Source organism: Pseudonaja textilis, chromosome 1 (genome assembly GCF_049901715.1).
Source record: "Pseudonaja textilis isolate UNSWEBS1 chromosome 1, rPseTex1.2, whole genome shotgun sequence".
Lineage (NCBI taxonomy): Eukaryota > Metazoa > Chordata > Lepidosauria > Squamata > Elapidae > Pseudonaja > Pseudonaja textilis.
The window spans coordinates 11,315,759-11,343,558 of record NC_141990.1 but is presented as its reverse complement, the minus strand read 5'-3'; the positions used below and the strand labels follow the sequence as shown (position 1 = coordinate 11,343,558).

At 42.5% G+C, this 27,800-nt stretch overlaps 1 protein-coding gene across 3 annotated transcripts in view; it reads right to left on the bottom strand.

The window, feature by feature from the left end:
• Positions 1-27,800, bottom strand: part of SGSM2 (small G protein signaling modulator 2) — a 135,076-nt gene that overhangs the window by 8,375 nt on the left and 98,901 nt on the right. For 2 of the 3 annotated variants that reach the window (XM_026710171.2, XM_087926096.1), the window contains 10 exons: positions 27,644-27,779; positions 24,570-24,704; positions 19,981-20,128; positions 18,796-18,860; positions 15,023-15,168; positions 12,377-12,505; positions 11,424-11,600; positions 6,972-7,376; positions 5,424-5,548; positions 2,398-2,480 (listed from right to left, as the gene is read on the bottom strand). In XM_026710171.2, coding sequence (XP_026565956.1) covers positions 2,398-2,480; positions 5,424-5,548; positions 6,972-7,376; positions 11,424-11,600; positions 12,377-12,505; positions 15,023-15,168; positions 18,796-18,860; positions 19,981-20,128; positions 24,570-24,704; positions 27,644-27,779 — 1,549 coding nt within the window. The remainder of the gene's footprint in view (positions 1-2,397; positions 2,481-5,423; positions 5,549-6,971; positions 7,377-11,423; positions 11,601-12,376; positions 12,506-15,022; positions 15,169-18,795; positions 18,861-19,980; positions 20,129-24,569; positions 24,705-27,643; positions 27,780-27,800) is intronic. The other variant, XM_026710173.2, reaches the window with a different exon arrangement.

Sequence of the window (27,800 nt, the reverse complement as noted above, 5' to 3'; positions counted from 1 at the left end):
CAGAGCACCAAGGATCCCGGAATTCAACCCTGAGCTACAAATATTCTCTTTGATCAGATGAATGGATGTTAGTTAGAACTCTCAATCAATCAATCAATCAATCAAAGCAGGTCAATGCAACGTGCTTCCTTCTCAGATGAACTTGCAGAGGGAGGGGGGATTTAGGAGAGAGTGATGTGGGGGGGGGTCGGGATCGGCCTGAGAGAAGTTGAAGCCCAAGGAAAATCTCTAGTGATAGATTTCAGATTATCGATTTAGTACTGTATTAGGGTAGGAAGGAAAGTGTGACAGCCTATAGATAAATTGTAATATTAAGGGAGCCTATTTACAACCCATCTTAAATTATTTAAGAAAAAATAAATCAATGGAATAGGTTGCCTCCCAGAGTGGTGGGTGCTCCATCACTGGAGGTTTTCCAAAATAGACCGGACAACCATTTGACCCGAATGGTATTAAAGTCTCTTGCCTTGAGAGGGGGCTGGACTAGAAGACTTCAGAGGTCCCTTCCAGCTCTATGATTGTATATTCATCACCCATCGTTCCTTCTTTCTCTCTAGTAATCAATATGATGTACCCTGTCAGAGTGCACACAGGGTGACTATGTGAGACAATCCAGGAGCAAATACAGTAAACAGACGTTTGTATTTTAAATAGTGGTTTTATCTACAAAGAATATATACAGACTTACAGATACTTTAGTCAGACCTCAAAACAAACAGCAATCGACAATTATAGCACGGAAGCACACAGGGAGAGAGAGATACGCCCCAAGAGGGCCTCTTTTTATTACAGGCTCTTAAAGTGCCCCAAACCCTTGCTGACTCATTCCCAGCATTACATCATCATAGCAGCTGGTCAGCTCTTAAATCATCGTCCTGACCTATCCACTGAGCATGCTCAGTCCACCTGGGGCTCCTTTTAAAAGTGGGAGGCTGGCCCAGTTTTTCTGCCTAGGGTTTTGTAAATTTACAGTTCTTCTGAGCCCACAGATACATCTCCCGTGATTTCAGGATGTACTGAGAAATGAGAAGGTTGTTTGTATATGTATATGATATTACGGACAGGCTGACATAAAAACATAAAGTCTATGTAAACACTAAGGGCTGCACAATGTTGAAATACTAAGATTTAAAAGCCGACCATCAGCAGTAATAGCTGCCAGATGTGGCTGATGCAACGAAGGTGATTCAGCATGGCATGGGTATTTCCCTTTAACATTGGGGATGGCTTCTATCCCTTTAAGAGGTAGGTAGGTAGGTAGGTATATCTCTATATCTATATCTATCTATCTATCTTTTCTGAGGTTTTCGCGGGTATTTGTATGTGGATCTTTGGTTATTTGGGTTTTCTTCCGCATAAAATTGGAAGTATCTAGGCGACGTTTCAATGAAGTCTCATACATCATCTTCAGGCTTGTGTCTTCAGCTTTGTGCTTCTCGGAGTAATGTGAGCTTGCAGCTGCTTCTTCCTTTTAACTGCTAGTGGGGTGTGTGACTTGATTGGGTGGGGGGTTGGCCTAGATACTTCCAATTTTACGCGGGAGAAAACCCAAATAACCAAAGATATATTGTGTCCAGTATTCATTGCAGAGTTCTCCGTGTAGTTCAGAAGAAGTTTGCTTGAAAGGTATTTTGCCTACCGCGTGTATTTTCTGTATATATCTGTTGTAGATAAACCACTGTTAAATGTATAAGTCTCTGTGTGCTCTATGCAGCCAAAAAAGCTAATGCAATCCTAAACTGCATTAACAGAGGGATACAATCAAGATCAAGTGAAGTACTGATACCATTCTATAAAGCCTTAGTAAGACCACATCTAAAAATACTGCATCCAGTTTTGGTCACCACACTATAAAAAAGATGCGACTCTAGAAAAAGTGCAGAGAAGAGCAACCAAGATGATTAGGGGACTGGAGACTAAAACATATGAAGAATGGAACTGGGCATGGCTAGTTTAGTAAAGAAATGGAACAGCGGGGACATAATAGCAGTCTTCCAATATTTGAGGGGCTGCCACAGAGAGGAGGAAGGGGTCAAGCTATTTTCTAAAGCACCTGTAGGCCAGACAAGGAATAATGGATGGAAACTGATCAAAGAGGGATTCAACCTAGAAATAAGGAGAAACTTTCTGACAGTAAGAACAATCACCAATGGAACAGCTTGCCTTCGGAAGTTGTGGGAGCGCCATCACTGGAGGCTTTCGAGATTGGACTGCCATTTGTCAGAAATGGTGTAGGGTGGGGGGTTGGACTAGATGACCTACAAGGTCCCTTCCAACTCTGATTATCTGTTATCTGTTACGTGTGCTGTGTTTTGCTCCTGGGTTGTCTCATAATAGCAGTCACACTGCAAACGCTCTGACACACAAGCTAGAAAAAGCAACCATGGGATTTCTTACCTTTGTCAAGTATAACCAGGAGAGGAGCCAGAAGGTCACACATTCCTTGGACGTATCCTACTTCCAAATGTTCCCAAACATAGCTGCAACAGCAAAAAGAGAACAAATGTTTCTTCAGGACATTGTGGCTCATTAAAATATGGCTGCTCCTTATTTTCTGTGCATTTAAAAGAACTCAGAATGTCATTGGCACCAAAATGATTCAAGAAGACCCTTTTTTTATGAGATTGGTCCACCGCATGAAACCTCATGGCCTTCACAGAACCCCGCAAAATTAAAGATAGCACAAGCAGCAAATATCATCATTAATTAAAATAGTAAAAGCCCAACCCCTTTTCCCCATATGAGGCACTAAAATTAATGAATTAAAAATTGTTTGGTGTGGCACCACTAAGGCCTACCCAAAGGTGCTTTTTTCAGGAGGCAACTGGACTTTCTTGTTTTCTTTGAAGACGTTTCTCTCTCTCAGAGCTGGAGAAGTTTTCTTGGATGAGAAGCAAAACGTTTTTTTAACAAAAACAAAACGGTCCAGTTGTCTCTTGAAAAAGCACCTTTGGGACAACCATGACCTGGATGACTGAGAATCTCCATATACTTAGGCGTACATAATTCTTGTCACCTGCTCCTAGAGGGAAATGAGTCACCTATCTAATCCATCCATCCATCCATCCATCCATCCATCCATCCATCCATCTATCTATTCATCCATCTCTATCTATCCATCCATCCATCCGTCTTCTATCTATCTATTCATCCATCTCTATCTATCCATCCATCCATCCGTCTTCTATCTATCTATCTATCTATCTATCTATCTATCTATCTATCTATCTATCTATCTATCATCTATCTATCTATCTATCCATCCATCCATTGATCCATCCATCTCTATCCACCCATCAATCCATGTTCTATCCATATATCTATCCATCCATCTCTATCTATCTATCTATCTATCCATCCATCTTCTATCTATCCATCTTCTTTCTTTCTTTTTCTTTCTTTCTTTCTTTCTTTCTTTCTTTCTTTCTTTCTTTCTTTCTTTCTTTCTTTCTTTCTTTCCTTTCCTTTCTTTCTTTCTTTCTTTCTTTTTTCTTTCTATCTACCTACCTACCTACCTACCTACCTAGTTTATAAGGCCTCCCATCTTCCAGAAAATGACAAGGGAAAGAATTTCAAAATCTCGATAGGAGAACTAAGCATGTTTAGCGGTACAAAGATTCTCCATGATAAAGCAGTTCTGGGTCCATTCTCTTGGCATACAGGTATAGGTAGTCCTTGACTTACAACAATTTATTTAGTAACAATTTGGAGTAACAACAGCACTGAAAAAAGTGACTTATGATCATTTTTCACACTTACAACCACTTGGAGCATCCCTATAGTCATGTGATTTAATTCAGACACGTTTGCAACTGACTCATAACTATCACGGTTGCAGTGTCCCGAAGTCATCCGATCACCTTTTGCGACCTTCTGACAAGCAAAGTCAATGAGGAAGCCAGATTCACTTAACAACCATGTTACTAGCTTAACCACTGCAGTGATTCACTTAACAACTGTGGCAAGAAAGATCATAAAATGGGGAAAAATTCACTTAAGAACTGTCTTGCTTAGCAACAGAAATGTTGGGCTCAATTGTAATCATAAGTCGAGGACTACCTGAACTCATCACCCAAAGAAAAGGAATCAAACAGGAATATGAAGCGATTGCAAAGCTGAAGAGTTTTTTTGAGAGAGTATGAGGAAGAAAGATGGCAAATGTCAACAACTTTGATGGACCCTGAAGAAAGCTATGTAGGCTGTAGCATAAACGGCCTTTGGATTGGATGGTCAAGAAAACATCTGGGATAAAGGAAATGGCAAAACTTTTACATTGTTAGCAACCGTGTATCCATATGGTTGTCCCAAAGATGCTGTTCAAAAAAGGCAATTGGACTTTCTTATTTTTTTCCTTGAAAATGTTTTGTTTCTCATCCAAGAAGCTTCTTCAGTTCTGGCTTTCAAATGGTGGTGAATGGAAGGATTATATTCTTAGCATCCATCTGGTCATTAGCACTCTGAGAGTCGTCGAGGCCACTTGGGGGTTTATCTGGGGCCTCAAGGTCACCTGAATCAGGGTGCAAATGGGTGCGGAACTATCTTGGTACTGCCAAAAGAATTGTGTTATAGACAGGGAGTAGGTGGTGGGTCAAACCGAAGAAGCTTCTTGGATGAGAAGTGAAATGTCTTCAAGGAAAAAAAACCCAAGGAAGTCCAGCTGTCTTTTGGAAAAGCCTCTTTGAGACAACCATGACCTGGATGATTGAGAATCTCCATAGACATTTATCCATATAGTTGTTACTAAGACCTGAGTTTAATTCAAGGTGGACTCCACCATATCTATGGGTATGCGTATGAGTGTGCATAATATGTATAAAAGCATACACATAAATATTTCGAGAATGATAGCAGTCATATATCATGAAAACAGAATGAAAAACCAGGAAACCTTTTGGTGGCCAAGGGGCACACTTTTTATTTTAAAATGTGGTGTTCAGGGCCTCCAATAGACAATAATGTCACCATAGAGAACATTCCATGGATTCTAACCAAGATAGCCGAGCCATGATGGCACAGTGCTTAGAGCACAATACTGCAGGCTACTTCTGCTGACTGCAATTTGGTAGTTTGAATCTCACCAGACTCAAAGTTGACTCAAACTTCCATCTTTCTGAGATGGGTAAAATGAGAACCCAGATTGTTGGGGGAACAACTGGCTGACTCTAAACCGCTTAGAGAGGGTTGTAAAGCACTGTGAAGTGGTATATAAATCTAAGTGCTATTGCTATCTACCCAGACCAGCATATCAACCAATTCTAGGAGATCAAAGCCATCCACAGATGTTCTATTGGGTAATCTCGAGATTTCACTCTGTTCTGCTGCACCTGACTCCAGATGCCAAGGCTCAATTCTTCTCTTGATAAACATGGTCCTAAGGTTTTCAGATGTGGCTCTCTTACACCTCTCTCTTTGGTTTAACTTACCTGCACATAATATTTCGAAGCTTCTCCAGATTCTCAGCAGTGAAATACCAATAATTTCTATCGCACCTCTGAACATCTTTGTCAATTCTATGTAAGTTTAAGGCAACAGTGTCCAGCATTTCTATCTGGAAAATACAAAGACGTGTTATAAACCTGTTGCTAAACAAAGGAGGATATTTGCCTGTTGTGTCTGATCTTTGAAGAATGACAGGATTTTAGATGTCCATTCGTTTTAAAACAATTTCTGCAGGTAAATTTGTAAAACCAGAGATGCCACCAGGTGCCAAATGCACTCTTATTCCTATAGTTTTATTGTTGCCATTTCAGCTTAATCAATGACATACAAAGCCAACAACAACAAAGATAAAAATGAGCAGATTAAATACCATGTTGATCACCCTGAGCTTTTTGCAGAAAAAAAAAATCAGACAGTGTGAAATATTTAGTAAGGAAACTACCATATCTAAGGTTATCTGTTTATATCACAAGGATTTTCAAAAGAAGAAGCTTTCAGTCTAAATTCGTCTTTTTATAATTGTAGCAAACCGATTCTGATCTTGGATGCATACAATTTTTAAAAAGAGACCTGAATAAACCGTGTTCTAACTTTTTTTCCTAAACACGAGCAACATCCATGTTCAAGATAATATCAGTGTCATGATTCCCATCCTTTTTCTTTTAACGTGGTCTGTTATTTTATTTAAAACATTTCTAAGACACCAGACAGCAGAAGAATTACGTCACAGTTTAAGTTAAAAGAAAAGAGGCAGCGATTCCATGAAATGGATAAAAATAGGAAGTTGAAAAATAGAGGTGTGGTTGCATCAGTGGAGAGACTGCTTGTGGTGCCAGATTTTATTTTCCAGTGTTTTGTTTTTATTGATTTTAATGTTTGGTTTTACATGATGGTTGTGAGCCACCCAGAGCTGTGTTGTTGTTTTTTAAGGTGAGTGGTCATGACAGGATTTTAAATAAATAAATAACTCCTTTTTCATGACCCTCTAATCCTGGGGTCCCCAAACTTGGCAACTTTAAGACTTGTGGACTTCAACTCCCACAATTCTCCAGTCAGCTATGCTACGGAGTTGAAGTCCACAAGTCTTAAAGTTGCCAAGTTTGGAGACCTCTGCTCTAAGCCCTTAATTCGGGATAGAGTTGGGCTGACTTGAGTGGAGCTGAGCGTTTACCGGCTGGATGCCCTTCCTAATGCCTATGCTGAGTTCACAGCAGATATTTTTTTTCTTTCTGCCGCAAGATGCCGCTACCTAGCATTGAACCCACCCTTCTGAATGAGAGGCGAGCGTCTTCACCACTAAGCCATTACACCACTGAGATTTTTAAAGAAATAAATAATAAAAACACAATTAAAACTAGGTGGCACCTCTGAGTGAATAAAAGTTTGGGGGAGGAAGTTGGATTCCTCCCTGGGACGGATATTTCATAAATGCAATGCCCTTTTAATAGAGGATGTGAAACCCCAGTCCAAATGAAGGTCATTAAGTGAGGACTTCCTGTGCATACCTATGTCCGCCCTTGGCCCTTACCTACCGTATAGGAAGCAGAGCACACAGAGATGCTCTCTTCTGCAGCTGTTTTAGAGTCCGTTTCGGAACATGTCCGTTCCTCCATTGCACAGCTTGAACAAGCCAAGCCCTTGATTGGTGAAACGTGATCTAGATCCGGTCTCTGCAGTTCTGGGCCGGTTTCCTCTTCGGTCCCATCCTCAAAGCAGATGCTCTGCCCATCATCGATGCTGGAGAGGATGCCTGATGTGACGGAGTAATTCCGAGAAGAAGGGAGCCCGGAGTCAGGAGAATCAAACTCTACTGATTGTTGTTGGTCAACTGCCACCACAACCGTGGGTGCATCTAGGCAAACCTTGGTCAAAGATGGTTCTTCGTGGGCCTTCAGGTCTCGGTCTACAGAGTCCATTTCGTCCACAGAAATAAACACCTGTGAAGAGCAATAGGTCAGTCAGGGAGAAAGCAAGCCAGAAACATTAATAACAATAGCACTTAAGACTTATATAGATAGTATAAGCTCAAGCTGCTGATACAGTTTTACAGAGAAATTACTGAGTCTGTCATCTGCACCTCTATAGCTGCCTGGTTTGGTTCTGCAACCCAACAGGACAGGCACAGACTTCAGAGGATAATTAGGACTGCAGAAAAAACAATTACTACTAACCTGTCTTCAGTCGAGGACCTGTATACTGCACAAGTCAAAAAGAGGGCTGTGAAAATATTTACAGACCCCTCACATCCCTGACATAAACTGTTTCAACTCCTACCCTCAAAACGATGCTACAGACCACTGCACACCAAAACAACTAGACACAAGGACAGTTTTCCCCCGAATGCCATCATTCTGCTAAACAAATAATTCCCTCAACACTGTCCAACTATTACAAAGTTTGCACTACTATTACTATTAATCTTCTCATCACTCCTTATCACCCATCCCCTCCCACTTGTGACTGTATGACTGTAACTTTGTCACTTGTATCCTTACGATTTTGTATTGACTATTTCCTAGTATGATTTAATTGCCTATTGTACCCTATGACTATTATTTAAGTGTTGTACCTTATGATCCTTGATGAATGTATCTTTTCTTTTATGTACACTGAGAGCATTTGCACCAAGACAAATTGTGTGTCTAATCACACTTGGCCAATAAAATAATAATTCTATTCTATTCTATTCTATTCTATTCTATTCTATTCTATTCTATTCTATTCTATTCTATTCTATTCTAGTCTTCTACATTTAACAGTTCATTTAGTGACTGTTCGAAGTTACCATGGCACTGAAAAAAGTTATGCATGGCTGTTTTTCACACTTACAACCGTTGCAGCATCCCCATGGTCACTTGATCAGAATTCAGACGTTTGGCAACTGATTCACATTTACAACAGTTGCTGTTTCCCAGGGCCACGTGATCACCTTTTCTAATCTCCTGACAAGCAAAGTCAATGGGGAAGCCAGATTCATTTAACAACCACATTACTAATTTAACAACTGTGGCAACAAAGGTCATAAAATGGAGCAAAAACCACTTAACAAATACTTCACTTAGCAACAAACCTTTTGGGCTCAATTGTGGTCGTAAGTCGAGGACTACCTGTATACAGCTCCATAGTGCTTTTACAGCATATTGTCCCCAACAATTTGGGTCCTCATTTTACCGACCTTGGAAGGATGGAAGCCTGAGTCAATCTTGAGCTGATTAGGATCAAACTGCTAGCAGTGAGCAGAGTCAGCCTGCAATGCTGTATTGTAACCAATGTGCAATTAATTGAAGAAAAGAGTGATAGGCTCTCTCTTCTCACAACACTGCTGACCATACTTAGTGGATTATCTCATCCCCTGGTCCTTGCTGTAGCCTGAACCATAGAACATCAAATTCACATGCCAGTCTGAGCCACAAAATAACGACCAAGTTTCAAACTGGTATTTCCACGGTGGGTGAACTCAGCTCTTGGTTTGTAGCAAGTTGACTTGGTTAAAAATGTGAGGTGCAAACATAGCCACAGAACTGAAGGAATAACAGAGTTGGAAGGGACCTTGGAGGTCTTATGCAGGAAACCCTACACCATTTCAGACAAGTGGTTGTCCAATCTCTTTCTAAAATCCTGCAATGATGGAAGCACCCACAACTTCTGGAGGCAAGCCCTTGAAGTCATCCAATTTCCGTGCAGGGTGGAAACCCCATTAAACTTCCATGTGTGATCTATTTAGCTTCTTGCTAGAAGACATCTCAATTGTGGTTGCAAGTAGAGGACTATCCATAGCTGGAAAAAGACTTACCTGACTCCTCCAGATTTTTTTTTTTTTTTTTGGCCAAGAGGAAAAAACCCCTCTCCCCCAAACTGGCTAACCGAAAGACAGCATGGTCCATGACGGGGTGGGCAATTAATTGTCCCAAGAGGCCACATGAGAAACTGGGACTGTGGTGGAGGGCCAAACCAACAGGGCTGTGAAGATGCGTAGGCGTGTATGTACTCTTGGTGCTCTCTGAGCTGGCTTATTTTCTTGCAGACGTTTCATTACCTAACTAGGTAACATTCTCAGTGCTAGTAAAAGAGTGCTGTTTGCTGTCAATTTATATGCTGGTGTCTTGCCTGTCTGTGTAGAGTGTAGGCATGCCTTCAGGCACATGGGTAAATTGGGAGGGAAAATAGCCCCTTCAAAATAAAAGGAATCCACGTGGGTCAGAGAAGGGCAGCCCCAAAGGGCTGGATATGGTCTGGGGGACATAAGATGCCCAAGTCACAAAAAGTGGCATGATTGTTAAGAGGAGAACAAAGGAGAAACCAAGTGTTTTGAAGAACAATACAGCTGGAGTTCAGAACAAAATAGAAGCAGATTTAATTTTTGCACGGCTCCTTTTTTCCACTCCTTCTAAAAGAAAATGCAGGTGGCATCTGCCAATGAAATTATAACCAAATTTGGCAAGGGGGGGGGCATTATGGGATCTAAAGGAGCTTATGGGATCTAAGGGAACTTATGGGGTCTTAAAAGGAAGTTAACAGCGCAGCTGAAAGAATCCCAAGATTTACAATAGCGAGAAAAATAATTATATAACCCTCCCCATGTAATCCAATAAACCCCCGAGCATACTCAGAACAGAAAAGGGACACCTGGAAAAACACAAAATGGGTCAATATAGCTGAATCAAAAGATGGAATAGCTAGCTGGATACTTTTTTTCCAAGAAAATATGTGATGCCATAACATTTGTTTGAAGCTTCTACTTTTGGAGAGTGGCTGTTAGGAGACCAAAGAACAAGGGAAACATTGAATGGTGTCCTTAGATGTAGCAGTTGCATCTTGTATGACTACAATTGACACCTGAATTTTCATGGCTAATCAAGGGGGTTGTTAAGTGAATTGTGTCTGGTTTATATGACTTGTTTGCCACAGTTGTTAAGCAAATTGCTGCCGTTGTTAAATGAAACCGGATTCCTTCTCTGACTTTGGCTGGGAAGATGGCCAATAGCAATAGCCCTTAGACTTACATATTGCTTTACAGAGCTGTGCAGTCCTCTCTAAGCAGTTTATAGAGTCAGCCTATTGCCCCTGACAATCTGACTCCTCATTTTACCCACCTCAGAAGGATGGAAGGCAGAGTCAACCTTGAGCCAGTCAGGATCGAACTGCTGGCAGCTGACAGTCAGCAGAAGTAGCCAATGGTGATCCCATGACCCCAAAACACCACAATCGTTGTAAATACACGCTGGTTGCCAAGCACCCAAATGTTGATGTTGCTGTGATTATATAGCTAATCCCCAACTTACAACAGTTCATTCAGTGATCATTCAAAGTTACAATGGCACTGAAAAGTTATTTATGACCGTTTTTCACACTTACGACTGTTGCAGCATCCCCACGGCCTTGAGATCAAAATTTAGATGGTTGGCAACTGACTCATATTTATGACAGATGCAGTATCCTGGGAATATGTGATCATCTTTTGCAATCTTCTGGCAAGGAAAGTTAATGGGGTAGCCAGATTCATTTAACAATCGTGTTAATAACTTAACAACTGCACTTGTTAATCCACTTAACAACTGTGGCTAGGAAGGTCATAAAATGAGGCCCAAACTCACTTAACGACTGTCTTAGCAACATAAATTTTGGGTTCAGTTGTCGTAAATTGAGGACCACCTGTAAGTGCAATTCAGTGCTGTTTAGTCTTGAATGGTTTAATCTTGAATAAAGAAATGGTTGTATGCCAAAGACTGCTTGGTTAATCCTAAAATATAAAAATATGGAAGGATATGACAGCTGCTGGGTGTCTACTTTGCAGATTTTTTTTTACGAGAGAGTGAGATGTGACTTTACTGATGGACCCAACCCATCATCTTGCATTAGGAGTGGGGAACGATAGCCCTTTTATGACTAGTGGACTTCAACTCCCAGAATTCCCGAACCAGCCAAGCTGGGAATTGAAGCCCACATGTCATAAAAAGGCCATTGTTTCCCCCGCTCTGTCTTACATCATTGCTGATGGTGGAGTCCCTGTGGATCAGCCGCTGCACGTGACTATCTATGCTGCTCCCGGAGGAAAACTTGGTGGTTGTCTGAGACTCTTTCTCCCGAAGCTTCACCACCACCTCGCAGGCTTTCCACTCACTCATCACCTTCTGGTATCGGCGTACAATGTCCCTGTCCACCTGAAGAAGGAAGAGAAGAATTTATTTCAGGCTGGCAATTCCACAGAATGATAGCCAAGCACCAGGGAAATCAGGAGATTTGGGCAATTCAAATGGGTATAAAGATTTATGGTAAGCTTAAGCTCCCTACAAGAATCTGAACTACTAACAGGCAAAGCAATTTGGCAGTAGATAAGGAATTCACGATGACTGGACTTAGATCTCTTGTGGGTGCAAAGGGACTCGTGACTGATGACGCATTCCCTCAGGCTCAGTCTGGTCATCTTCTACAGCAAGGGTCTTCAAACATGGCAAGTTTAAGACTTGTGGACTTCAACTCCCAGAATTCCTGAGCTAACATGACTGGAAGAGGAATTCTGGGAGTTGAAGTCCACACGTCTTCAAGCTGTCAAGTTTGAAGACCCCCGTTCTACAAGATACAATCTGTGACAAATTTGCTTGATCCTAAGCGGAAACGCTGAAGGTCACATTGAGCTTGTTGGGTGTGTTTTCCAGTGCTCATGATGAAAAATCTAGGGGGACAGTCAACATTTCCATTTGTTTTGCTTTTCAAAATCCCAACCAACAAACTTTGCAAAGTTCAGTATTTTCTTATTGCAACTGAGAATGGTTTTTCAGGGACATCATGAGAAGTCTTTCCCATCCTCTCGTCCTTTTAACCAAAATGCTGGGCCTGAAGCTAGAATCTCTCTGTATATCATATGACTGAACCTCCCGATAAATTGGATTATCATCTTCTAGAACCCGTCCTGGAAATACTGAAGACAAACAAGTACCAGCTCCATTTCCTTCTTGTTCATGCCAAACTTGTAGTGTCCCAGCAAGAATGGCCACACCTCCTTCCGAATGTCATGTTGCACCCCACCGTAGTAGACTAGTCGCAGCAGCTCCAATTCCTTGTAATTCTAATATGTAAGGAAGTGAGAATGAGAGTGAGATTGACACAGAGAAATTATGGGAAATTTAGCTAACACCTACCAGCTCAGAGATGGAGAAGCTTCCCTTTTTTATAGCTAAAGATAACTGATTCATATGGTAAGGCAACTATTTGCTTTAGATGGAGTTGGCTGTAAAATTAGGATTTGATCAAAGCCAAAAATTCACAACAAGTTTGGTCTAGTGGTTAAGACACCTAGCTAGAAACCAGGAAACTGTGAGTTCTAGTCCCACCTTTCGCATGAAAGCTACCTAGGTGACTTAGGCCAATCACCAGGAGACTGTGAGTTCTAGTCCCATCGTACGCATGGAAATTAGCTAGGTGACTTTGGGCCAGGCTCTCATTCTCAACCCAACCCAACTCACCTCACAGGTTTGTTGCTGTGGGTAAAATAGGAGGACGAATATTGGGTACATTTGCTTCCTTGTTACTTATGAAATAATAAAAATAGGATAAAAATCTAATAAATAAGTAAATAGTATAGTAGTGGGAGACTATTTGTTATCCAGGATAGCCAATCAAACCATCTTCCATTTCCCCCCTTCCCAGTTCTTAAAATTAATTCTGTGGGCAGAAAGCTAATCCCTCTCATCAAGAAGCTGACAAATTCTCTCTTATGCATGGATTGTTCCATTTAGGGTCAAGAAAAGGAGAACAAACCTGCAATCCAGAACTTCTCTTAATGAAACATCATGTGATGAATGATTCCGCTTAAGAATATAAGGAAATCCAGCTGGATCAAAGAAAGCTACATCCAGTCCAGCACACAATGGTCAGCCAATGTCTCTAAAATAGGCATTGTTTATTTATTTAGAATCGCTGCTCGCCCAATGGCAAAGACCTCTAGCGTCCTCTGCTGTGTCGCTCTCCCCACAAATATTATTCCATGTTCAGAGATACGGCGCCACTGAACATGCAAGTTTTATTTGAGCCATTAAGGACAACAGCAGCTATCAAGAAGCCAGTTGCCGAGCTTCCAGATCACAATCATTTTGATTGTGGGGATACTGAAATGATTGCAAGTGCAGGATAGTCCTTAATTATTTAGAAATGGTGGGAAATATTTATAGCTCAAGTGGTAGATCAATCAATCAATCAGAATAGAGCTAGAAGGGACCTTGGAGGTCTTCTAGTCCAACCCCCTACTCCAGGAAGAGACCCTATGCTATTTCAAACGTTGGTGGTAGTTTGTTCTCTGCGCTTCTTGTTCAGGTTTTGAATGTTTTGTCAACAGGCTGGGTAACGTCATCCACTGAACTCCTACAAGCCTGCCGACAAAATGTTTGGAAACTGAACAACAAGGTTGGAGAACAAACCACCACCACCATTATTTATTTCAGCCACATCATAACGTCGAAGAGTCTCTAAACAAGGAGTGTCAAACTCAAGGCCTACAAGCAGGGGTGGGATCCTCCCAGCATAACAACCGGTTCAGTGAGCGTGCACTTTGAGCTGCGTGCGCACGCACAGTACTTGCAAAACAACTTCTCCTGCAAGCAATCACCACCTGCTGCTGATGCGCGGCACTCAGCTGTGTTGCGCAAAGCAACTAAGGTAAGAATAAAGGACAGCCTAGAGCCCGGGTGGGCAGGTGGGCCCAACCAAAGAGAAGAAGATCAGAGAGGGAGATTCAGATAGAACTGGGTCGGTGTCAGCTGCTCTTCGGAGCTACCGGTTCTATAGGACCAGGCAGAACCAGTAGAATCCCACCCTTGCCTTCAAGTGCTTGGATCTGGCCTGCGGGGCTACCCTGGAAACAGCAAAGGACCGGTCCCCGGTGCCTCTGCCAGCGAAAATGAAGCTTGGGAGGGCCGCGTGCATCCCTCGCGAACTCCATTTTCACTGGCAGAATGTTTCAGGAGGCCGCCACAGCCGAGAATGGAACTCAAGAGCCCGTTTTTGCTGGCAGAGCGCTTGGGCCACCACACGTATGAAATGAGTGATGTTGATCTGGCCATGCCCACCCCAGCCACACCCACCCAAGCCTGAGGTCAAACACAACCCTGATGTGGTGTTGTGGTTAGCTGGCAGCAGTGAGGAGGACATTCCCAAGGAGCCTGTGCTAAGTGCGCATGAGCGCAGGATGATTCATAGAAGAGCAGCACAGGCGACTCGGAAGTAAGAATGCTAATTATATTCCTCCAGGGAACATAAGCCTGGTTTCAAAGGGTTTTTGCTCTGTAGAACGCAAAAATGTTCTAAGAAGCTCTAGCATTGTGTGTAGTGATACTGGCTTATCTGAAGAATTCTGTCAAGGCTTTTCTGGTTGGACTAATTGGCTGCAAGCCATCTTTTATCCACAAAGAAGTTTATTTGTAGATTAAAGCTGTGAAGGTTTGTGTTACTGAGTTTGTCTGTGTTTGCTTTCTGGGAACCCGGCTGAGTCAGGACACATGGTCTTCAGTGAAACTTGAGTTTGGCACCCCTGTTCTAAACAAATAGTCACAATCAAGGGCTCTCTAAATATAAATCTACACAGCCTTGCCTTCTTATCTTTCTGGTACTTGCTCCAGACCTCTTTGGTCAATCCCTCAGCAGCACTCGTGGGTTTATCCGGAGGGATGATGGAATGGTTCACCAACGCAGACAAGTGAGTTCGGACAGTGGACAAGTGACGGCAGTGAGCAAGCCCTGTGCAGGGAAAAGACAACATACACATTGAACATGTCTGGCATTCATTGTTCAAACTAGCAAAGTATGATGGCATTATTGTGACCTACTGACCAACAGGAGGCAGTATATGTGCTGTCCTCAACTTATGACCAAGTTCAGAACCCCTAGAAACACCTTTGCTAAGCGAGGCAGTTGTTAAAGGAGTTGGGCCCAATTTTGCAAACTTTTGGTTGGAGGTCATTAAGCAAGTCCCATAATTATTAATGAATCAGATATTTGTTAAATTAATCCAGCTTCCCACATTGACTTTGTGTCTCGGAAGCCAACTGGGAAAGTCGCAAACGGCAATCACATAATCTTGGGACATGGCAACCGTCATAAATACACGCCAGTTGCCAAATGTCCAAATTTTGACCATGTCATTGTGGGGACGCTGTGACAATCATAGCAATTGCACTCAGACTTATATAGAGCTTCACCGTACTTTATAGCCCTCTCTAAGCAGTTTAACAGAGTCAGCCTGTTGCCCCCAACAATCTAGGTCCTCATTTTACTGACCTTGGAAGGATGGAAGGCTGAGTCAACTTTGAGCTGGTCAGGATCGAACTGCTGGCAGTGGGCAAAGTCAGCCTACAATACTGCATTCTAATCGCTGAGCCACCCCAGCTCCTTAATAAAGTGATGTAAGTCACTTTTTTCAGCAGCGTTCCAACTTCAGTCACTAAATGAATGATCATAAATTGAGGGCTACTTGTATTCCTCTAACTGAAATTGTTCTAACTGAAATTTATCAGATGTCTTTAGCCACTGTCATTAAATTTAGATCTTACACAGTCCAACTTGCTTTCCCAGGAATTGCTCTGAGACAACAGCAATTTGTTGACTATTTTATAGCACACTCTAGGAGTGGGCTGGCTGGCAGCAAGCTTGTAAAAAGTAATAAATGAACTTGGCTTAAAATAGCAGACTTCTGGTGGAAGCGAGGTCATCAGAGATGGGATTACAGTACAGAATTTTGATTATTCTCAAACTGCAAAGTTTGGTTATCGTATAAATATGGCTGCATGGTTAAAAATGTAGGAAGCTGATATAAATTTACATTGTGTCAAAATTTATGGGTAAACTTTTATAAAATGACGTATTGTTGATATTTGATATCAGGTAAATTGTCAAAAATAGATAAGAAATAGTAAACCAGTGTTGGAAGCGTGAAAAGGAAGAGGATTTTTTTTTTTATCATGCATGGTGGATTTCTGAAAAAAAAAAAACAAAGAAATTTCAGGTGCAAGCTCGCACAACGATGCAAAAGATAGTGCAGATTACAATTACAATGAAACTGGAATTTTTATCGGATTTTATGAATGAAAGATATATGGGAAACTAATATTGTAGATGGTAACTGAGGCAAAATTATTGCACGCACAAGATGAAAATATAGGGAACTGTCCACAGTAGAAAATTGGATTACAAAACTGATGGAGAGTTAGGCAAAGTTGACCAATTTAGTTACGGAAGAAATATAAAGACTTTTTTTTAAAAAAAGACAGAAAATCTTATATGGACTTTTTTGTTGAAAGAAGAAAAGACTGAACTGATGATTCATGGCTTTGAGGAGTAAAAATAATCAAAGAGGAAGGGGAAAGAATAAGATAATCATTACTTAATAAAAAAGGACAGAAATAATAATTTTAAATTTTCTTTCTATTTTGTTCTTATTTTCTATTTTGTTCTTAATCTTTTAATTTTGTATGTTTTTATTCTATTGAAATGTCCCAATATTTTTTAAAAAATGTTCTGATCATTCCCAATATGAAGATTATTTCCTAAGGCTACAGACCAGGAAGATTTTTACTTAAATCCTAAGCAAGCTCAAAACAATTCTCTCAAACATCATAAGGTTGATCTATTTCCAACCCATCATCTTCTCAAAGACAGACTTCTCTCTTGACCATAAAAAAGCACACAAAATGGATGTTTGGTTTTTTCCCCAGTCTGGTACCATTCAGATGCAAATGAAGGCCAAAAAATATATAGTAGTCCTTTAGGTGAGAAATCCATGCTCTTGGCCCTGTTCAGAGGTGCACCTTTTTCAACCTGGCCACGCATCAGTAATGCTGACTGAGGCTGATGGAAGTTGCAGTGTTATTTGAAGCAGTGGTCGCCAACTAGGGAGCCGGGGACCACCGGTGGTCTGCGAGAAAATTTTGGTGGTCCGCAGAGAAATGTCACTCCCAAAACACCCCCCAAAGCAATTAATCCAGGCTGTGTGGGAACACAAGGCTTTCGTCGCTTGCACTGCAAACAACATGAGGTGGTGAGGGGAGAGGGAAAAGGTGGAGGAGGGGAACTTGCCTGGCCTGGCCACCGGCTGCTTCTTTCCGCTTCTTTCTTCTTCTGCTTTTGGCTGCACGCAGGGAAAGCAGCAAAAGTCTTTCTTTCTCTCCCCCAAACTCCACCAGAAATGAGTCTTTGGGACCCTGCAAGGCATCCTGCTCCAAGAGGCTGCCCTGGCATGACAAGTCTCACAAAGACTCATTTCTGGCGGAGTTTGGGAGAGAGAGAAAAAGACTTCTGCTGCTTTCCTTGCATGAAGCCAAAAGTCTCTCTCTCTCTCTCTCTCTCCCCCCTCCCTCCCTCCCTCTCTCACTCTCTCTTCCCCTGAAACAGAGTTGGAGATGGTATCCTGTGATCCCAAATAAAAAATGAACAATCGATAGGAAAATGGGGTAGGGGATTTTCCTGCAGACTTTCTCTGGTCCGCGGGATTTAAAATCATGAGTTTGCTGGTCCCTGAGGTCCAAAAGGTTGGCAATCCCTGATTTGAAGGACCATGTTTTCTCAGTTACATTTACCTGACCTACCAGAGTGAGGAGACACAGCATGTTACAGATCCACTCTCTGAAGGAGGTCCATCTAATGGGATGAAGAAGAAGGACCTTCTCCATGGTGGCTCCCTCCCTGTGAAACATCATTCCTATGGATCTGGGGGCCCACAGGGTGATACAGAGACCATCAAGTGGTTGGTTTGATTCTTGCCACCAAGAAGTTGGGTTTTGTATTTGAGGTTTTACTTCTTGAGCCTCCCGGTGAATTGTGAGTGAACTGGGCAGCCATATTCATTTTCTTCATAAATAAAAATGGTGTATGCAATTACATTGGTGACCATGTGAGGGAGGGAAGCGATCAAAATTAGCAAGATGGTGGACAGAGCACTGAGATACAAACCCTTGCCTGTTTTCCATGTGTGTGCAATGTCAACACACATAATAAAAAGGAGGGGGTTGGTCTTGGTTGCTGACAGCTACAAGCAACTAGATCCCCAAACGTAGGGTTCAAGGCAATTACTATATTATGTTCACAGGAATCTTCCCGGGGTACCAGCCTTCCCCTAGGAACAGACACAACAGATAAGGTTGTATGGAGCTTAAGAGATATTTCTGGATCACTTGCAGGTACACAAGGATTCAAGGCTAATTCTGCACTTGACGCCTCCCCTACCACTTGAGGTGTCTCTCAACTTCTGCTCTGTTCACCAACTTCCTCATTTTGAGCCCTTCTATGGATGTTTTTGCCTGGATGGCACCAGATGAGGTAGGCAGTTAGTTTGATGTTCAGCTGGGATCCAGCCTCACAAACAGAACTTACATCCATAGAAGGCTCTGGAAACAATCTGCCTCTTCATACTTTCACACAACAGTTTTAGAGGGGTCCTGTTAGGAAAAAGAGCAACATTCAGAACACATGCATCAAACATATTTATTCTAACAACAACAACTATCTTTGCCTCTCATTTATCCATCTCCCCAAAGGTCCTAAAGATGTTGTAATAAGGATTATTCTGCAGTGTCTTCACTATGGTTCAACAAGCTGAGATGGGCTAATCACCTCACAGTGTAATTACAATGAGAATTTCATAGTCCATTTAAATCTAGGGTCTCCTACTGTTAACCTGACATTTTAGCCACTAGTTCTCATTGTCCTCTCCCCTGACCAGGTGCCCATCATACACCCAACCAAGGTAAAGACCTAGAATTAGCATTAGAAGGAGCAATTAGGCCATGGAGTCTAACCCTTTTTAGTGCACAAATCCACATTAAAGCTTCTCCTGCAAAGGGCTGTTTAGCTTCCACTTGAATAAATCTAATGAAAGATATCCCTCCATTCCCTATGCCCCCATTATTTTAGTATGCACTATCAAACCCCCTTTATTTTAGTATGCACCACCACTACTTACACTCTTAGGACACATGATATTGCTGACATTCAGCTGGTAGTCAGCAATTACTTTAAGGCAGGGGTGTCCAACCTTGGCAACTTTAAGACTTGTGGACTTCAACTCCCAGAATTCCTCAGCCAGCATACCATAGCTGGCTGAGGAATTCTGGGAGTTGAAGTCCACAAGTCTTAAAGTTGCCAAGGTTGGACACCCCTGCTTTAAGGTAAAGTAATGAATTTTTGAACCAAATTAAACCACGGGTAGCTTTTGGCATGGTTTTAAAAAGGAAAACCTCCTTGAGTTGAGCACACTTTTTAGCAAGCATGCTAAACAACAATACAAAACTAGGTTGTCATTTCCAGAATGTCAGTCAATTTCCTAGCTTTCTATTGGCCTGGTGCTATCACATGCAAGAATTAACCAGACCTGACCCTTCTTAGTTTCTCAGCTTAGACAATGTTTCTCAACCTCAGCCCCTTCAAGATTTGTGGGCTTCAACTCCCAGAATTCCTCAGCCAGCATACCATAGCTGGCTGAGGAATTCTGGGAGTTAAAGTCCACCAGTCTTAAAATTGCCAAGTTTGGAGTCCCCTGTTCTAAAGAGTTTACTTCACCTGTCATGGATACAAGTGCAGCAGCTGGGGAGGTGTGGAGAGCCAGCTGTGGAGCATGAGAGACATAAGGAACCTTGACTGTAGTGGTCCAGCTGCCATGAAAAGAAGCCAGCACCATATCCTTGCATCTCAGTGATGTCATTAATATCTAGGCAAAAGAGGAAGGGGACAAAGATTAAATCTTGCACAAAGTTTCTTGGTTTTTTTCTTGGACTGGAGCAGATCATGCTTTGCTGAGCTACATGTGGACAAGAAAGAAAAGGGTATACTGTGCAAAATTTTTCCAACATGTTCTCTATATTTTCTATGTACAATGATATTTATTTATTAAATTTCTACACAGCCCATCTCACTCCCCTAAGAGACTCTGGACAATTTACAATAACGAATTTATTTCCACCTTGATATCACCTTTTGGGGTGAGGGCAACCAAAATAGATTTGTTGCAAAATATTACTTTGTTTAAAAAAAAAACCCACCCGGGTTTCTTAATCCCAAAGGTGCTTTTCGTAAAAAGGAACTGGACTTTCTTGATTGTTTTCTTGAAGACATTTCACTCTTCATCCAAGCAGCTTCTTCAGTTCTGGAGAACTTTAATTCTGGAGAACTTGAAGAAGCTTCTTGAATGAGAAGCAAAACATCTTCAAGGAAAAACAAAGTCCCAGTTGCCTCTTGGGGAAAAAAAAGCACTTTTGGGACAATCGTGACCTGGATAACTGAGAATCTCCACAGACTGGATTTCTTAACTTTTTTTTTTTTTAAACAAAAGAAGATTACACCAAACCCAGATTGTGCTTTTTTTTACATAAATGTCTGGCCTTCAGCTCATCCACCATGTCTGTTAACGCAAACGATTCAGCCGGAAAGGCCAGCTAATTAAAACCATGCAGGCAAATGTTTTTTGCTTTGTTTTTACAGCAGCACATTCAAAACTGTGGCGGAAACAAAAATGGGGGGGAAATGGCACTATGCCAAGCATGCATTCTTGCAACCAATACTGAAACTTAATTTTAGGGGCAACGATGAGATGTTAGGGAAAGAGGGATAAGTAACAGATGTTGTCAGATGGTTCATAGCAAAAGAGAGGAGCCGGGAGCAGGCAACTGTTGTTAGTGCGATTAAAAACGTTTAACGAAAATAAGATCAAGCTATAAAAGCAAATCAGGGCCATGAAAGACAACAGGAGGAAAAAAAGCAAGCAAACAACCAAGTGCTCTTCACCTTTAATTCTTCAGGAACGAGCTGAACGAGCCAGTATTTATGGCAACATCTTCTACAGTCAATCATAAAGGGATGGGAGAGTCCCCTCCCCCTCCTCCTCCCCCTTTTCTCTTCCATTGGTAAGAAAAGATCTTGGAATTATTATTGTTGTTATTAAGAAAAGAATGAACACTGTCCTTTTAAGGTGAACCCCACAGACCCTAAAGAATTCAGATGAAAGGTACCTGAATTAGTGAAGAATTAGAGTGAACAGCATCTTCAGAATGAGCTTAAAAGGTTTTGGTTTGCGGGCGATGGATCTCTGCCAAATTTTTAGACACATGCAAAAGGTTAAAGAAATTGCAAGGGACTCAAAAGCAAAATGAAGAGCAAACCAGGTACAACAGTATTGTCATTAAGCACATCAGGGAGCACACCAACCCGAAATCTCAAAGCTCAACGTTTTTAGAGGGTCTCCCTTGTGTAGGTAAGGGGGTATGTGATCTTTTATTTACTTCCAAGAAATTGTAACAACCAAAGGAGAAAACCAGTTCAGAACATTATTCCCAGGTGACCCTCAATCAAAGCGGCGTTGAAAAGCACCATGGTCATCCTGCTCCCCGGAAACAGGGAACGAGGTGCCTTCCTCCTCTGTTGCTGGAGTCAATGCAAAGCCACCGTGACTGTGGATGATGGATATCGTCCTCCTCCCTGAATGTGTCTAATCCCCTTTGCAGTAACTGGCTCTGTAGGTCATGTTCATCCTGTCTTATATGGCAGAGAATTCCATAGGTTAAATTAGCTGTCCTGAATCTTTCTGCATAATATAGTTCCAATGGACAATCTTGGGATGGATAATTTGTGATGCAGAGAATTTCTTCACGTCAAATCCTATAGTTTTACATACCCCAATCATACCTCCTGCTATGTTGCCATGGGAATTAAATTCAGAACTTCCTAATTCCATTGGTCTCCTTCTGCAACTTTCCTAGCTCAACAGGATCCCTTTTGGAGATGTAGTTAAAACTAGAAACATCTGCATAGTCTGAGGGAATTGTTTTATCGGCAAAGAAAGAACAGGTTTGGGGGCTCTTTTCTTTTGGATGAGGAGGGGGTGCTTGAACTGGGCTCTCTATGGCCAAGATTCCTGGTTCTGGGTATAAACTACTCAGAGCAGTTGGCTTGAGATAGTTTTATACCCAAAAGGGACTTGACTGAAGAAATATTTTTTTTACGTCACATTGAGTAGAGTTCATTGGCACAGCATTCCAGAAAAGATTCTCCATTAAGCCATCAGGTAGATAGGCCTCATGAGTCAAACTGGACCCTCAAGATAACTCAGAGAGCACCAAGGACTCCACTGTCCTAAGACAGAATCAGCAATGTATAGTAACAAATACCCCCTCAGTCTGATATAACCAGGGGTGGGGGGGTTGCTGGGGGTTTGCAGGGGGTCGGGAGAGCCCCTAGCTAAGATTCTGTGCATCTCAGAGAACTCCCAAATCCCACTCCTGGCTGGCCCCACCCTCCCGTCCCCTCCGCTCCCTGGAGTCCACATGTGGCCTGTTTTGGATGCAGGTAAGCGCAGGGCATGCACAGAGGCTCGGGGAGGGCAAAAACCGGGCCTCCCAGAGGCTCCAGAAAGCCGGAAATGGACCTGTTTCTGGCTTCCAGAGAGACTCCAGAGCCCGGGGAGTCCGTTTTCACCCTCCCTGGTTAAGTAAGTAAAAGAAAGGAGAAGGAACTAGCAATTGGTTCTCATGGATTGAAGAAACATGCAGCAAAGAATCATAGAGCTGGAATGGGCTTTGGAGGTCTTCTAGTCCAGCCCCCTGCTCAAGGCAGGAGACCGTAACAGAATATAACAGAATAACAAAGTCGGAAGAGACCTTTGGTGTTCTTTTAGTCCAGGGGTGTCAAACTCAAGGCCCGGGAGCCTGCTTCTGCCAATGAGAATGGGCTCCCAAACTCCGTTTTCGGCTGCCACAGCCTCCTGAAACCCTCTGCCAATGAAAACGGAGTTCAGGAATGCCGCGTGCAGCCCTTCCGAGCTCCGTTTTCACTGACAGAGGATTGCAGGAGGCTATGGCAGCAAAAGACGGAGTTTGGGAGCCCGTTCTCACTGGCAGAGCACTCGGGCCACCACAGGTGTCCCCAACACAAGGGACATCAAGCTGGCCATGCCCATCCTGGCCACACCCACCCCAGCCCCCCAAGGTCAAACACAACCCTGATGCTGACCTCAATGAAATCAAGTTTGACACCCCTGTTTTAGTCCAATCCTCTGCTCAAGCAGGACACCCTATACCATTCCAGACAAGTGGCTGGCTGCCCAGTCTCCAGTGAATGGAGCACCCACAACTTCTGAAGCAAGCTATTGTGGCCCAACAGATCTGGAGAGTGAGGAGGTTGGGGAGGAAAATGGGCCAGCCTTGGAATCTGGGGAAGGCTCTGACAAGTGCTCTGCGTCAGATGGGGCCAGGGCCTTCTGACAGTTATCAGCTGCCTTCGGAGTTGGACATCAATGAGGCAGAAGAACAGCTGGAGCCTGTTCCCAGTGTGTGCTTGCGCAGAATTGGCAGAAGAAGGGAACAGCTGAGGAACAAGGACTGATTTGGGATTAAAGCCACAGGTGGATGGTGAATGACCCCTCTCCTAGAATATAAAAGAGGAGCAAAAGGGGAGTGGGGCTTTACAGGAGGCTATTAGTTCATTCCGGCATGCTAGCTAAGTATTCCAGCATCTGAAAGATATCAGCCTGGCCACTCTCCAAGCCTGATAAAAGTCTGTAATTGGGAACTATCTTGAAAGACTGTTGGGCGGGACTTTGTTGGGAGAGGAAATTCATTCTAAATTAAATAAAAGGGGTTTATCAAGATGGCTTCATGCTGTTGGGGAAGCCTAGGTCAAAACACAAGCATCAAATGGCTGTCCAGTCTATTTTTGCAAACCTCCAGTGATGGAGCACCTACAACTCCAGGAGGCAATGTGTTCCACTGATGAATCATTCTCACTGTCAGGAAGTTTCTCCTTCCTTCTAGGTTGGATCTCTCTTTAACAAGCTTCCACCCATCGTGCCTTGTCCTGCCCTCTGGTGCTTTGGAAAATAAGTCAATCCCCTCCTCTCTGTGACAGCCCCTCGTCCCAGAAGACAGTTATCATTTCTCTTCCCCCCCACCCCCGATCCTTCTCTTTGATAGGCTGGAAAGAGAGACCATGTTCTCTTCTCTTCCTCTTTCCATGCCGTTGCTTTCCCTGACTCATAAGGGTGCCCCAGCAGTGGGCTGACATTGCAGTAATGCCAACACTGTTGTACATTGAGTGGGCAGGTGTTGCTCCAGAGCCAGTGGGAGAAATGAAGTGAGGGCAGGGAGGAGAAGGATAAAAACCTTTCATCCTTTTAGAATCTGTGAGGTTCCGATTGCAGATCATGGATAGCATTGCGTGCAGTTTGTCTTCCTCCTCCTCGTCATCGTCGACGGAGGCAGAGCGGCTGGCAGCTAAGTGGTGGTAGTTAATAGTTACTGCTCAAAAAAATAGTGAAAGAGGAGCATAAGAAAACAAAACGGGTGCCAGGATTGACAATCAAGTCTTAAAAGGACATGTGGTCCTCCCCTCCTTTAGGGGTCAGTATATCATTCCACCTTCATGGATTTGCGGAACTTTTAGTTTCCAACTAACGTCTTCTCTACCCAACCCTGAGTTTGTATCTCTCTCATCCAAATACTGGTGCACAACAGGTGATGTTTTCGTGTTAGCTAGTAGATTACTCAATCAGTCAAACTTGCATGTAATCCACCAGATTCTGCTCATAAAATCCTTACCTTTTCCTCCATGGAAGGCCATTTCAGGGGCACACATAATAACACATGCAACCCTAGACTAAGATTAACAAAGCCAAATTTCCATATTCAGATAATATATTATTCCTATGAATCATCATACGGTTTATTAACCGTATCTTGCCTTAAAATGAGGGCCAGGTTCATTCAATAGCCTAAAATAATGGCTGGCTTCTACATTGTGATGATCTACAATTGACCCAGCTCAGTTTTAACCTAGTTTAGGATGTTACACAATGCAGTGAATGTTTTCTCATCAATTTTCCACTTCTCCTCCTGGAGCAAAAGACCGCATGTATTTCTCTTTCTCTTTACAACTTATGACCTGTCACTTAGGGACTTGTTCAAAGTTGCAATTGACCCCTCCCCTCAAAAGGAACTTGGGGTAAGATGGGCGGCCAACAAGTTTTATAAAACAAAAAACCAACTTAGGATCTCATTTCCTAGTTACGATGTCCAGACCACATTTATGATCGCATGATCACATTTTGGGCTCTTAGCAAGAGGTCCACATTTATGGCCATTTGCAGCACTTCACAGTCATAGGTTCACAATTTACAGTATTGTTGCCAGAAAACAGTGTTTACATCCAGTTTCTGGCAAAAACAGCCCTGTACTACATAATGGGTTCACATAATGTCTTGGCACTGCCACATTCACTAAACAACCACTGTAAAAAATATGGTTGTAAAATCAGGTCTGGTTATGTAGTGACCCAGTTTACGACTGTCACGGCTTATAACTATAACTGCAGGGCTCAATTACATTCAGAAGGGCTATCCAATGAAGTAGTTTAGTGTTGTGGTTTGCTGGCAGCCTGTGCAGACGGCAGCAGAATCAGACAGTGGGGAAGAACAGGGACCAGCCAGGGAGTCTGGAGAGGACTCGGACGAGGGTCCTGCGTCCAATACAGAGATGGGACCAGGGCCATCTGAGAGTTATGTGCTAATTTTGGAACTTCCAGAATCCGGCAGCAGCGAGGCAGAGGAACAAGGGGAGCCTGTTCCCCGTGCACATGTGTGCAGAGCTGCCAGAAGGCAAGAGCAGCTAAAACAACAGGGGCAACTCGGGAGTAAGGCTTGGAGGTGATTGCCCCTCCCATAAGGTATAAAGGAAGTGCAAAGGGACAGGAACCTTTGCAGGAAGCAAAGTCGTTCACTCTGTTCGGATTAAACCTTGAAGCTCTGTGTGGCCTTTGTACTTCATTTGGCTTTTTTCAGTTAATTTGGCACTTTAGTTGGCAGCAATTCAAAGAAGATAAAGGTGGGTGCTTATCTCGAGAGACTGTTTGGGACTCATTACGGGCTGGGAATAAACATAATTCCCAGTGCTGAAATAAAACAAGAGTGGTTTGGACTAAGCGTGTGCTTAATTGCAGTTGCAGGAAAACTTGGTCAGAACATTTCGGTTGAGAAATCACTAGAATGGATCCGAAACAGATTCTTCTACTTCTAATCCATCTGGAGTTGGTCAACTTGCATACACAGAAAAAATAAAAGGCATAAAAATGTCCTCTAAATGCCTCAGTATTATGCCACCAGTCAATCCCTCTGGCCTGAACGTAAAGTAGAACTCACCTAGCTGATTCTGATCTGATAGCAAAAAAACAGTAATTCAGAATAACAAGAATAAATTACACAAGTCCCAACATTATGCATTGATGTGACAAGAAAACTTAAAGGCTTGGCTGTCCTTTCATTTATTTTTGCTGGGCCATTCAAACACAGACAAATTTGATGTTAATCTTAATTTTGGTTAACCAAAGCAACATCCAAAATACAGCTTATAAAGCTGTTTTATCTCAGCACTTAATTATGGGTTAGCGCAGGAGTGGGAACACATTGGTCCTACAAAGGGTGCAAAGTTAATTCTTGCAAGATTGTAGGTTTCCAATTCTGGTTTAGCAACCTCAGTATCAGAATTGCAACAATCTTATATAATTTCCCACAAAAGATTTGGGTTATGACTACTATAGGAATTTTACTTCTCCCGGACACCGAAATCCTGATTGTCAGCTCCCTGAAATTGCAGAATAGAAGAGAAGTTCTGGCTGTCACCATAGACCTGAGGATATTGAGAGATTAAATTTCCCCATCTCCCACAGTCTACATCATACTAAGAGGCTTATATTATACAGGTAGTCCTCAACTTACAACAGTTTGTTTAGTGATCATTCAAAGTTTCAACGGCACTGAAAAAAGTGATTTATAAGACTTTTTCACACTTACAACCATTGCAGCATCCCCAGGGTCATATGATTTATATTTGGATGCTTGGCAGCTAACTCCCATTTATGATGGTTGCAGTGTCCTGGGGTCATGTGATAATCTTTTGCGACCTTCTGACAAGCAAAGTCAATGGAGAAACCAGATTTACTTAACAACCAGGTTACTAATTTGACAACTGCAGTGATTCGGTCATAACAAGAGGAAAACTAACTAAGTTAACAAATTTCTCATTGAGCAACATACATTTTGGGCTCAATTGTGGTTGTAATTCGAGGACCACCTGGAATTCATTTTAAGAATTTGTTTGGATGAAATTCCAGGATTGCAAGCCTCAATTTCTGCACACTCTCTTTCTCTCATAGTCTGTGAAACCAAAAGAGGAGAAATCCTTACTGTTCTCGTGCCTGTGACCTGGGTAAATAATCCGGAAGACGTAATCAGTAGCCGTCTCCATGACTGATGGCATTTCTTCCATGTCCATCGACCGGTTGTAGCTGTTTCGTTTCCGGAGCTTTGGAAAAACTTTGCCCTGCAAGACAAGGTGGTGTGA